The following is a 14088-nucleotide window of genomic DNA, read 5'->3' on the forward strand; positions in this document are numbered from 1 at the left end:
TTGGTCTTTCTACTGTTCTCAAAGGCTTTTGCACTGTATTGGGTGGTAAAAACTCAGTGGTGGCTGTAACCAAGCTACTTGATGTTCTTTGAGCTCCAACACCACTCTCTTGCTGGTCTTGCATGGATGAAAAAACCTGTAATTTTGCATCAGCTACGGCCAAGTCCGTTTTTAAAGCCAACGCCTCTTTGCGTGCTTTTAACTGAAGCTCCTCTAATTCTAACTCATGCTTGTTCTGCAATGCTTGCGCTTTAACGCGTATAGCAGCGCATTCTACCTCGGCCTGCATTTGTTCCAAAGACGCTCTGGAAGCTATTCTTCCTCTGCTAGAGGCTTTGCTGATGGTAGTCGCCACTTTACTAGGTGCTTTGTCGGATGTTTTAGCGGAGATTTTAGCAGCGCCACCTGCACTTGCCAGGCGCCTTCAGAGACGGGCCTACTTGGGAAACACTGTCCTCAGGCAGAATATCATCTTCTTCGTCACCATAAATCAACCATGCTTGCGTTTGCTCAATAAACGCCCTAAAATTAATTAACCTAGGCTCATACCAGTCCGTATGGTCAGTTTCTCGCTCATCTTCCCTTACTAACAAACTCTGAACTAAAACTTGCAATTCCATAAATTCTTCCAAATAATGATGAAACCTTTCCATGTGCTTTTTAACTGATTCTTTCGATTCTCCTGCTTGTATACAAGTCTCAATTTCATTACGCTTTCTTGTAAGAAAGCTGAGTTTGCCTCTGCGTGTTCCAAGTAACTTAAAAAGTTCACGTTCGTTTTCAATGGCTTGTTCACCGTCTGCCATTTTTAACTTAATTCAATTTCCAGCAATTCAAAAACTAAAAATTCACTTCACTTCAATGTCCAATTCAAAAACTTAATTTTTCCAATTTAAACATCCACTTTGTTTCCTTAAATCATTGATTCAAAGTCCAGCCCGACGCGTCGGGTTTTTCACAAACAATTCACCGCGTTACTCACAAGCTTTCGCGATGCATCCAAGTTCCAAGTTCATTCCACATCCAAATCCATTGGTCAGTCTTCGTCCTTAATTCCAAGTTGTTTTCTAGTAATCCATGGGGTTTTTTGACTTAAATGTGGCGGCCTTTCTATGGTTTCTTATTTTCCAAACTCCAATATCCAGTCAAGGCCTTGGGTCGTCAGCAGGTAGTGGATTACGCACTCTCTGTAGTTTCAAGTTAAAAGAATAATCCCTTTATTGGCTTCAAAATAGGTGAACATAAACGGGTAGTATAAATAAATCAACTTTGAATTCAGTAAACTAAAAAAGGCTAAACTATTATCTAAAAGTGTACCGAAAAGTGGTCAAAAAAACGTATGTTTTACCCACCTAGACCCAACATTTGCTACAAATCATCTACTCAATTAGCCATTCAGGTGACGCTACTAATAAGCCGTCCAGGTGGCATCTAATCAGCGGTCCAGGTGACAATTAAACAATTAACCTAAACTTCAACAATGGTAGTCTAATATGCAGGTTAAGAAACAATAGGCAAACATAGAATAGGCAAACATAGAAACAGTATAATTGCATAACACAACCTAACTAACTCAGGGGAAATGCAAACTTTAAGTTCAGACAAAAATGTCCAAAACGGCTACAACACTTGTACTTGGTTATTCACAGTCCCCTTTGTCCTCAAAGAATCTGCTGTTCATGAGTCTCCTCTGTACTTTATTTCCACTGCAGACCCCCATGAATCAAGCATCTACCCCCTCCCACTGTATCTTCACCATGTTCATGAGTCTCCTATGTACTTCTCTCCACTGCAGACCCCCATGAATCAAGCATCTACCCCCTCCCACTGTATCTTCACCATGTTCATGAGTCTCCTATGTACTTCTCTCCACTGCAGACCCCCATGAATCAAGCATCTACCCCCTCCCACTGTATCTTCACCATGTTCATGAGTCTCCTATGTACTTCTCTCCACTGCAGACCCCCATGAATCAAGCATCTACCCCCTCCCACTGTATCTTCACCATGTTCATGAGTCTCCTATGTACTTCTCTCCACTGCAGACCCCCATGAATCAAGCCTCTACGCGCTCCCACTGTATCTTCACCATCCATCTGTGCAGCCGTGAGCCAGGTTCAGCCACAGTGCGGCGCTCCAAGTTGCACCTGGTAGATCTTGCTGGATCTGAGCGTGTGAGCAAAACAGGTGTAGGAGGTCAGCTACTCACTGAGGCAAAATATATCAACCTGTCCTTGCACTACCTGGAACAGGTAAGGACAGACTTTCACAAGCATTCATTTAGAAGTAGTTTATTCTTGTGTCTGTGCCTGTACGAGCAAGAAGTAAATATAATGTGTGGTGTGAATGTATCTGAATTTTTGCTAGAAAATATGAAAAATGTTTATCATTTGCTATTGCTTATTCCTTTTAGGTCATCATTGCCCTTTCAGATAAGAAACGCTCCCATATTCCATACCGCAACTCTATGATGACATCAGTGTTGAGGGACAGCCTGGGTGGGAACTGCATGACCACTATGATTGCCACTGTGTCTGTCGACACAAGAAATACGGATGTAAGGTTCATGTCTTTCAGACCTGGGCACACTCTCAGCTCAGCTTCTTGTGGATCTGTAGAGAAGGCATTGTGACCATTAACAACAGAAAGATCTACATTCAAGCCGGAAAGTCTGCACTCCACTTTAACCTTCTCCATGTTTTATTGCGTTACAGACTTATACTACAGTAGATTGAGCTCATTTTCTTGCCTCAAACATCTACACACAATAGCCAATAATGATAAAGGTAAACAGGCTTTTAGAAAATATGCAATTTTATTTTACTGACAAAAATAGATTATTTACACCTTAGCCTAATACCTGGTTGGCAGCGACTACAGCTTCTAGGTGTCTTGGGAAATAACCTACGAGCTTGGCAAACTGTCTGGACATTTTTGCCCATTCCTCTTGGCATATCCTTTCAAGCTCCATCAGGTTGGATGGGGATCGTCGGTACTCAGCCATTTTCAGCTCTTTCCATAGATGTTCAATTGTATTCAGGTCTGGGTTCTGGCTGGGCCACTCAAGGACATGCACAGACTTTCTCCCAAGCCACTCCTTTGTTGTCTTGGCTGTGTGCTTCAGGTTGTTGTCATGTTGGAAGGTAAACCTTCGGCCCAGTCTGAGGTCCAGAGCACTCTGGAGCAGGTTTTCTTCAAGTATCTCGGTCAACTTAGAAGGAAGGTGAATGCAGCTATCAGGACTAGTCGTCCCGTTCCCGCTGCTGAAAAACATCCCCACATCATGATGCTGCGACCGCCATGCTGTAGTGATGGTATTAGCCACATCATAATGCTACCACCGCCATGCTTCACTGTAGGGATGACATTAGCCACATCATGATGCTACCACCGCCATGCTGTAGTGATGGTATTAGCCACATCATAATGCTAACACCGCCATGCTTCACTGTAGGGATGACATTAGCCACATCATGATGCTACCACCGCCATGCTGTAGTGATGGTATTAGCCACATCATAATGCTACCACAGCCATGCTTCACTGTAGGGATGACATTAGCCACATCATGATGCTACCACCTCCATGCTGTAGTGATGGTATTAGCCACATCATGATGCTACCACCGCCATGCTGTAGTGATGGTATTAGCCACATCATAATGCTACCTCCGCCATGCTGTAGTGATGGTATTAGCCACATCATGGTGCTACCACCGTCATGCTGTAGTGATGGTATTAGCAACATCATGATGCTACCACCGCCATGCTTCACTGTAGGGAGGGCATTAGCCACATCATGATGCTACCACCGCCATGCTTCACTGTAGGGATGACATTAGCCACATCATGATGCTACCACCGCCATGCTGTAGTGATGGTATTAGCCACATCATGGTGCTACCACCGTCATGCTGTAGTGATGGTATTAGCCACATCATGGTGCTACCACCGTCATGCTGTAGTGATGGTATTAGCCACATCATGATGCTACCACCGCCATGCTGTAGTGATGGTATTAGCCACATCATGGTGCTACCACCGCCATGCTGTAGTGATGGTATTAGCCACATCATGGTGCTACCACCGCCATGCTGTAGGGATGGTATTAGCCACATCATGATGCTACCACCGCCATGCTGTAGTGATGGTATTAGCCACATCATGATGCTACCACCGTCATGCTGTAGTGATGGTATTAGCCACATCATGGTGCTACCACCGTCATGCTGTAGTGATGGTATTAGCCACATCATGGTGCTACCACCATAGATATCTTAGATAAAGGCTAGATGGATTATGGCGGACTCTTGAATGTCCGCACAGGAGGCCATTTTGAGGACAGTATGCTTCCGGTAGGGATCAGTGGTACGTTAGGTAACGTCAGTGATCTTCACAATCGTTTACACTCTTCTCTCGCGGAAATTTTGACGGATTTACATATGACTTGATTTACAATCGTCATTACCTTGGTAATAATTCTGGATGCTTGAAATGTGCAGCTTAATTGTGTATCACGGCTATTGTGTATCAGTCATTTTACATCAATTGGCGAGTAATTGTTCTTTCTTTTCAATATAACTTAAGTTGCACATAATAAAACTGAAGTTGCGCATGATTTCCAATCGGGTTGGTTTGTTAAACATCTTACATTATGATTTCGACAGGAAATTGCTGACTTTATTGCCAATGAAGATGCCAGAATTTTGTGCAACCTGCTCTATTGAACACTCCCTTGAAACGAGACCTGTCAGAGACCTGTCAATGTTATTTTCATATGAAAACCCATGTTTATAATCCTTCATAAGTATGTAATGCCATAAGAAATATCTTACGTTTATAACAAACCAACCCGTTTGAAAATCGGTTGGAAATTGAGCAAGTTCTGGTTATTTAAAAAGTCCACTACCAACACAATGTTAAGGGGGAGTGAGCTATACTGTCCTCAAAATGGCCGAAATGTGCGGACATTCGACTCCGTCGGCCAGAAACGCAGGCAGGATATCTAGCCTTTATTATAGATATCTATGGCTACCACCGCCATGCTTCACTGTAGGGAGGGCATTAGCCACATCATGATGCTACCACCGCCATGCTGTAGTGATGGTATTAGCCACATCATGATGCTACCACCGCCATGCTTCACTGTAGGGATGGTATTAGCCACATCATGGTGCTACCACCGCCATGCTTCACTGTAGTGATGGTATTAGCCACATCATGGTGCTACCACCGCCATGCTTCACTGTAGTGATGGTATTAGCCACATCATGGTGCTACCACCGTCATGCTGTAGTGATGGTATTAGCCACATCATGATGCTACCACCGCCATGCTTCACTGTAGGGAGGGCATTAGCCACATCATGATGCTACCACCGCCATGCTGTAGTGATGGTATTAGCCACATCATGATGATACCACCGCCATGCTTCACTGTAGGGAGGGCATTAGCCACATCATGATGCTACCACCGCCATGCTGTAGTGATGGTATTAGCCACATCATGGTGCTACCACCGTCATGCTGTAGTGATGGTATTAGCCACATCATGGTGCTACCACCGCCATGCTTCACTGTAGTGATGGTATTAGCCACATCATGATGCTACCACCGCCATGCTTCACTGTAGGGAGGGCATTAGCCACATCATGATGCTACCACCGCCATGCTTCACTGTAGGGAGGGCATTAGCCACATCATGATGCTACCACCGCCATGCTGTAGTGATGGTATTAGCCACATCATGATGCTACCACCGCCATGCTGTAGTGATGGTATTAGCCACATCATGGTGCTACCACCGTCATGCTGTAGTGATGGTATTAGCCACATCATGGTGCTACCACCGCCATGCTTCACTGTAGGGAGGGCATTAGCCACATCATGATGCTACCACCGCCATGCTGTAGTGATGGTATTAGCCACATCATGATGCTACCACCGCCATGCTTCACTGTAGGGATGGTATTAGCCACATCATGATGCTACCACCGCCATGCTTCACTGTAGGGAGGGCATTAGCCACATCATGATGCTACCACCGCCATGCTGTAGTGATGGTATTAGCCACATCATGGTGCTACCACCGTCATGCTTCACTGTAGGGAGGGCATTAGCCACATCATGATGCTACCACCGCCATGCTGTAGTGATGGTATTAGCCATATCATGATGCTACCACCGCCATGCTTCACTGTAGGGATGGTATTAGCCACATCATGATGCTACCACCGCCATGCTTCACTGTAGGGAGGGCATTAGCCACATCATGATGCTACCACCGCCATGCTGTAGTGATGGTATTAGCCACATCATGGTGCTACCACCGTCATGCTGTAGTGATGGTATTAGCCACATCATGGTGCTACCACCGCCATGCTTCACTGTAGTGATGGTATTAGCCACATCATGATGCTACCACCGCCATGCTTCACTGTAGGGAGGGCATTAGCCACATCATGATGCTACCACCGCCATGCTTCACTGTAGGGAGGGCATTAGCCACATCATGATGCTACCACTACCATGCTTCGCTGTAGGGAAGGTATTAGCCAGGTTATGAGCGGTGCCTGGTTTCATCCAGACGTGACACTTGTTATCCAGGCCAAAAGGTTCAATTTTGGTTTAATCAGACCAGAGAATCTTCATTCTCTTGGTTTGAGAGTCCTCTAGGTGCCTTTTGGCAAACTCCAAGTGGGCTGTGATGTGCCTTTTACCAGGGAGGCGCTTCTCTCAGGCCACTCTACCATTAAGGCCTGATTGGTGGAGACTGTCTGGATGGTGGATCTTCTGAAAAGATGGTGGCCACCATGCTCTTTGGGACCTGTAAGGCTATAAAGATTTGTCCGTACCCTTCTCCAGATCTATGCCTTGACATAATCCTGTTTCTGAGGTCTGCAGATAATTCCTTTGACCACATGGCTTGGAGTTTGCTCTGTCATAAACTGCCAAATATAGGACCTTAAATAGGCAGGTGTTGGCAATCCCCAATCATGTCCAATCAATTTAATTTATCACAGGTTGACTCCAATTAAGTTGTAGAAACATCTCAAGCAGTATCAGTCGAAACAAAATGCACCTCAGCTCACTTTTGGGTGTCCTATCAAAGGATGTGCACACTTGTGTACATATGATATCTTACATTTAGATTTTTGATAAATTAGCACAATGTCTAAAAAGCTTTTTTTCACATTGTCATTATGGGCTACTTTGTGTAGAACTTTGAGACAAAAAATGGGGGTTAATTTAGTCCACACTGGGGGCCTGATTTACTAACATTGCGACCGCAGCTTAATTTGCGTCTTTGCCAAGGCGCACAATACCGCACAGTGTTTTTCCGCATTTTTCGTGGTATTTATCTAACAAGATCCGCGCTGGGCACTCTGTGCTTACTCCGCCCTTTCGGCCTGATTTACTAACATTGTGACCGCAGCTTAATCTGCGCCTTTGCCACAGCCCAATATACCGCACGGTGTTTTTCCGCATTTTCCGTGGTATTTATCAAACCAGATCTGCGCTGAGCAAACATTATTTAGCGCACCGTTAAAAGACGGGAGAAATCGCCTGCAAGTTAGTGCCACCATGGAGATTCGAGGAAGAGAAAATGAAGGTTCAGCGAAAAGGAGATAGACATATTGGTTCACGTTCGCTCAATCACTGAACCTGATTCAATGTGCGCGCTCAGTAGGGCTGCAACTATCGAATATTTTTGCGTTTTTAAACAACAATACCAATAGTGCGTCCTGCAACCAGGTTCAAAGCTCAACAGCTGTGTGTATGTGTGTGAACACACTTGCGAGAGGGAGAAATGAGGAGTGCATGACATGAGATCTTGGAGAATTGTTTGCTCACTTGCTACTTAACATGATGCATAGTCATCACTATCAACTCATAACATAGGCTAAAAATAATCACAATAAATGTACGTTCTAACTAGCGCTAGTGTCCATATTAGTTAGCAATCATATATCCCCTAGCGTCAACTTTTACGTTACATTGTATGGGCTCAGTATGATGACCTGTGAATGTATTTGCTGATTGTAGTCTGTTAAAACACTGACGATAACCAAAGCAGTATTCTTTATCTCCCTTTAATGTGCATTCAACAATTTCCATTACATGACGATGCATGTGATCGTACATGTGTGTGGTCTGAAATGAGAATGGGGACTAATTAGCACTGAACTGAATTACATGAACACGAGTTATTGCTACACGATAACAATTACACAACTAATGTTATTAGATACATATAATAGTGGACATTATTACACTAGGCAACATGAATCTCATTCATATCTCATCTAGTCGAAATCACAATCTAATAATCCATCACAATAGTAACTTCATGAAAACCCTTACTTTAATTAGGTATGCACCCAATGCCTCACATACATGTTGAAAAATGAGGCTTTAAGCATTGGAAATGTATTAGCCACATAGTATGGTCAACTACTTTATCAATTAATTGGCGTCTAACTGAACTTGTCACTACTAAAAACTTAACTGAGCAGACATCGTAGCTAGGCAACGTCACTATCAACAGAGAGTTTTTCATACAGTTAATGTGCGGAAAGGCATTTTACGGCTTGTCTCTTGAGTCTTCTCCGCCATCGCGCCACCCTTAATCTTTGAATGCGCGTTTGTCAATATAATTACAGTCCATATAAAGCAATGATACCGGAGCATAATATGAATTAAAGGAAGCCTCGATGCAAAGAATTTGCCTCGAACATTTTTTGTAATCAAATTATTCAAGTTACTCGAGTAATTGTTTCAGCCCTAGCGCGCTGTTGTATTGTTGTTCTGCCCGCCATCACCTACAGCGATATGTTTAAAAGAACACGATTATAAAGAATATGCTATTGGTAGCATTAATGCATAAACTGTCTATTCTAACAATATAGATGTGTACATGGCGAGATTAATAATTTCTACAAGGGACATGGGTTCACTACAATATATCCCCACTGAAACAAACACATTTACCAAGTAGCCAGGCCTCTCCAAAATCCCCGTTGCTCAATCTTGGATAGATGGCACTATTCCGGAAGATAAAACTGTCATGGACAGATCCAGGGTATTTGGCTACCACGTTAGTAATGGTCATGTTGGCATCACATATGACCTGGACATTCATTGAATATGTGTGCTTTCTGTTTCGGTAAATGTGTTCGTGGATTGAAGGTGGGACTGTTTGGATGTGGGTGCAATCAATGGCTCCAATTACGTTCGGAAAGTTTGCAATTAAAAAAAAAGTAGGGATGCACGATAATATCGGCAAGAGGAGGAGATGCAGCTTGGCCATAACGTAGGTTGCATGCATAGATGCAGACCACCCGCGTGCCACGCTTTACATCATTACCTGTCGCGCTAATAGACGTTAATAAGTTACGGAGTTAGCTAGACAACACTAGCTTGATAGCTTGCATGCTAATTGACACCAGAGAAGTTGATGATACCTCATTTCACGGGATGTGAAACGTAATGTCACAAGCCCACGCTATCTGTACATGGCTCACTTTTGCATTTATGGAATTTATACAGCTAACTTGGCAATAACGTTACATAGATTAGTCTAGAAATTCTAAAAGAGATTATTAGACTGTAAGTCAGTGAACCAAGGTTAGCTTGCAAAGTTAGCCAAGCATGCTACGTGACACCAGAGAAGCTGATGATGCCTCATTTGACGCAATGTGAAACGTAATGTCACAAGCCCACGCTATCTGTACATGGCTCACTTTTGCATTTATGGAATTTATACAGCTAACTTGGCAATAACGTTACATATATTAGTCTAGAAATCCTAGAAGGGACGTTATTAAACTGTAAGTCAGTTAACCAACGTTAGCTTAACGTAAGCCAAGCTGCATTTCCAGAGTGTAGTTGTTCAAGTTCAAGGAGGTACTGTTCAAGTATGAAAATTGTGACGTGAAAATATAAATAAATCTGCCATATTTTAAACCATTTCAGTTTCATGAGTGAATGTCTATTTCTAAAATGATACAAATCAAGTCTGTAATGTCCTGTATTTACAGAAATACCCTGGCATAATAACAGATTAATTCTAGTACAGGAGAGACTTTTCAATAATTAAAAAGCTGAGGTGTATATATCGGTATTGGCATCGGCAATCGGCGAAAATGAGCTTGTAAATATCGGCATATCGGATATCGGCTCAAATTCAATATCGTGCATCCCTAAAAAAGAGTCCTGTTTGATGTCTCTAATTTCAGCTATGGCAGTGGGGAAATGTATTGACCAGTGCGCCGTAGCAATGCGTCGAGTACCTAGGTGAATATTTGGCTGAGTGAAGGCTGAGATATACCAACTGCTGATGGTATAACTGTTTGAAATGATCCGGATGCCAATATTTGCAATGTTGTCCGGAGTTTAACAACTGATGGAATGGAATGTGATCGGCAGTTGGAGGGTTCGATGTCGTCTCTGATCTGGTTCAGTAATTGAAGTATTGCGTGGCTGGTTAACCTGTACCGTATAATGATTTGTGGTTCGCTTAACTGAAAAAGTGTTATACGAGTTGAAAAAATGATTTCTTTGCACTGTCTCTGTATTTTACTATGTCTTCGCCTTGCTCTTATAACTGCTGCCATATCAACGTTTTCAGACTCAATGGAAATGCGCTTCCTGGTTAAGTAGGCTTTTATGAGGCGGAGAATTATCCAGCAAATTAGAGACGCACGCTCGCCAGGCAGTTTTAGTAAATACCACACAATACATCATTAGGCACACTTCATTTCTCTCCTCCCATATATTTGCGACACACGCCCACGTTCCTTATACCCTCCCATCTTGTTGCGGCACACACCCACTAAGCATTAATATGCGCCTCTACTCAAATGCGCCTCCATTGTTAATACCGTTTTATGTTTACACCCGCTATTTTACGCCTGAAATGGGCGCAATCCTGTTAGTAAATCAGGCCCTGGGGATATTATTCAGGGAAACTCGTGGAGTCTGGCATAAACTGTCTGCTAAGTAGAAAGTGGTTAGCAAACATTAGCATGGGGTCATCTGACATGTTTTATGTTATGGCAGCTGTAATGTTATGTCCATTACTGATGATACAATGATACAATTCCATGTATTGTTTCATATACACAGCATGGCCCCTCATGATTCATTTCATGTCAGCTTCATGAAACAGGCTTCAAGTACAATGTTAGATCAACAAAAAATGCATTTACTTTGAACATTGAAGAAGAATCAGTGCTTTGTTATTCCTTTGTCTCCTGCTGTGTTATCAAACAGGAGTCCATCTCCACATGTCGATTTGCCCAACGGGTGGCCCTGATCAAAAATGAGGCTCTTCTTAATGAAGAACTGGACCCATCACTGGTAAGAAGTAACTTCCACTAAATTAGTCTGAAGATTATTTATGTTACTTTTAATAAATTATGAAAGGCAAATGATGAGGACATGAAAACATGGAAGTCTCAACAAGTTTGTCTTCAAAAACCTTTTGTTGACAAAATTGAAGTGCCCTAGATACTTAAGCAGCCCTAGGAAGTCCGGTTTTATCACTTCCTTAAACAGCAGTTTTCACAGCTAGACAGGCCTTCTAATGATGAATTAGCCTTTTAAACATAGGTAACATAAAGCACCATTGTAGTATGAGAGTGATGAGTTGACTGCTGTAATCGTCATTTACAACAAAAACAGAGTATATAATTCAATTCAATTCAATTTTATAACAATACAATTGCTTCTATGCGCTTTACAGAGCCCAGAGCCTGAACCCCCTTAGTGCAAGCACAATGACAACAGGGGCAAGAAAAAACTCCCTGTTATGCAGGAAGAAACCTTAAGCAGAACCACGGCACATAAGGGGGGACCCATCTGCTTGAGGTCGGCCGGGTGGAGATAGGAAGGGGGAGGGTTGTGTGGCCGAAGGGAAAGGGAAACAACAGGGGGTGTACACAGCCAGCATTTGGTCGATGTACGTAGTATGTATACAGACATCCGGTGGTAAATACGTGATACAGGCAAGACCAGTTTAGTGGGTATACACTGCTCATAGGTGTACAGGGGTAAGGGATGTAGGGACAGAGAAACATTTCAGTGTCAGTGGCAATAATGCATATTGTATATAAATGCTAGCATAGGGTATGGGGTAGAGTAAGTGTACAGCAGTGCGGTGGCTGTGGGTGCAATTGGCCGAGGGTTTCTACAGGTAGACCAGGTGGAGAGACTACAGCAGCGTCCCATGGCGGACATAGTCTACATTAGGAGGGAAAGAAAAGGAACAGAGTGAGTAGGTAGAGTTCGGCTGTCCATATGCTAGATGAGGAGTGGTGGGGGTGAGGAGCAATGTTTCCACTTCCATCAGCAAATGGAACATGCTTTAAGGGAGAGTGTAAAGGAGTGTGCCCGAGCGGTTGTTTGGTCAGACTGGAAAGCTGGATGAAAGGCACAACAGTACTTCCAAAAAAAGGGTTTTTTAATTTTCTTGTAGGTTTAACAGACACTACAACCAAACAAACAAACAAAACACTGAATGCAAAATAAAACAAACACTGCGACAATGCCCAAGCTAGCTATTCTCCTGGCTTTCACGCAACCATCCACTTGGGTCTGCTCACGTCAGCAACCTCTCTTCAACTGAGCTGTGCTGCACGTATATAGTCAGCTTGCCGTTACCATTCAACGTACCTTCATCAATTAAACGTTGCATGCAGTATTCCCTTATTACATTCACACTGGCATAATCCACTACCTATGCACATGCATTTTATATTACTACCTTTGCCATTACACTCTTTATCACGTAGTCATTTTGACACAGTAGCAACACCCCTGCCTCAACAGTGCGCGAAAAAAACACAGAAAACAATTCTCAGCCCTGCATTCCCGTTTGCTTCCCACGGTCCCGGAAGACATATGCAACAGGTGAGTCTGCAACTGCACAGTCTGCACAGAAACCACATCCCGTGTTAATCCACACATCGTATCTCTTCTATGCACGTCATACAACATAATCACATTACCCAACGTTCATATATCTGTCCATCAGAATGTGCGTTGTATTTTACAATCCGTGATCCATGCTCTGGCGGGTTACCACCGCTTAACGTGCCAGTCGCAATGAGCTCTGTCACATTACCCCCCCCTTCAAGAGTGGACGTCTTTGTGCACAGGAGAAAGGTAGTCCGCCACAACATTGTCTTGGCCCGCACGGTACTTCACAGTAAACCTAAATGGCTGTAATGCCAAATACCATCTCGTCACTCTGGAGTTTGTGTCCTTCATTTTGTCCAGCCACTGCAGGGCCCAATGGTCTGTCTCCAGAACGAAGTCTTGTTCCATCAGATAACATTTTAAAGAGTCTACCGCCAATTTAATGGCAAGGCACTTCTTCACGGTCAAGTACCTCGTCTCCCTTGGAAACAACTTTCTGCTTAGGTACACCACAGGCCTTTGCTCCCCAGGTGGCCCTTGCAGCAAAACTTCTCCCAGCCCTACTCCAGACGCGTCCGTCTGAACCAGGAAGGGCTGAGAGAAGTCAGGACTCTGTAGAATAGGATCCTTGGTCAAACAAGTCCGTAAATCCTCAAAGGCCTTGGTGCATTGGTCACTCCAAACCACTCTGACAGGTGCCACCTTGCGTGTGAGGGCAATCAGGGGCCCCGCCCTTGTGGAGAAGTGTGGGACGAACCTCCTATACCAACCAATCCCGCCCAGGAAGGAACGCTCTTGGTGGTCGGCACAGGGCTCTCCAGGATGGCGCTGACTTTCCCCACCTGAGGTTTGATGGCCCCGCCACCAATGACGTAGCCCAGGTACTACACCTTTTGCTGGGCCACCGCACACTTTTGAGGGTTGATGGTCAATCCTGCCTCCTTCAGCCGCCACAGCACGTCCTTCACATGGACCAGGTGCTCCTCCCACGACCGGCTGAAGATGACGACATCATCGATGTATGCTGAGGAGTAGGACTCCACCCCCTCCAACACCTGGTCCATGAGGCGCTGAAACGTTGCTGGCGCCCCCTGCAGGCCAAAGGGCATATAACAGAAATGGTAAAAGCCAAACGACGTTCTAAGTGCTATCAATTTTTTAGACTCCTCT

At 44.0% G+C, this 14088-nt stretch overlaps 1 protein-coding gene across 1 annotated transcript in view; it reads left to right on the top strand.

Moving 5' to 3' along the window:
* The window catches only part of kif6 (kinesin family member 6), a gene marked incomplete at both ends in the record, with an annotated part of 35249 nt that extends 21485 nt beyond the window's left edge, over positions 1 to 13764 (top strand). The window contains 4 exons of the mRNA XM_080849679.1: positions 2045 to 2251; positions 2413 to 2556; positions 11272 to 11358; positions 13642 to 13764. Of these exons, the coding sequence (XP_080705805.1) occupies positions 2045 to 2251; positions 2413 to 2556; positions 11272 to 11358; positions 13642 to 13764 (561 nt within the window). The remainder of the gene's footprint in view (positions 1 to 2044; positions 2252 to 2412; positions 2557 to 11271; positions 11359 to 13641) is intronic.
* Positions 13765 to 14088: the final 324 nt, after the last annotated feature.

The sequence above is a fragment of the Sprattus sprattus genome (assembly GCF_963457725.1).
Source record: "Sprattus sprattus genome assembly, chromosome: 13".
NCBI lineage: Eukaryota > Metazoa > Chordata > Actinopteri > Clupeiformes > Clupeidae > Sprattus > Sprattus sprattus.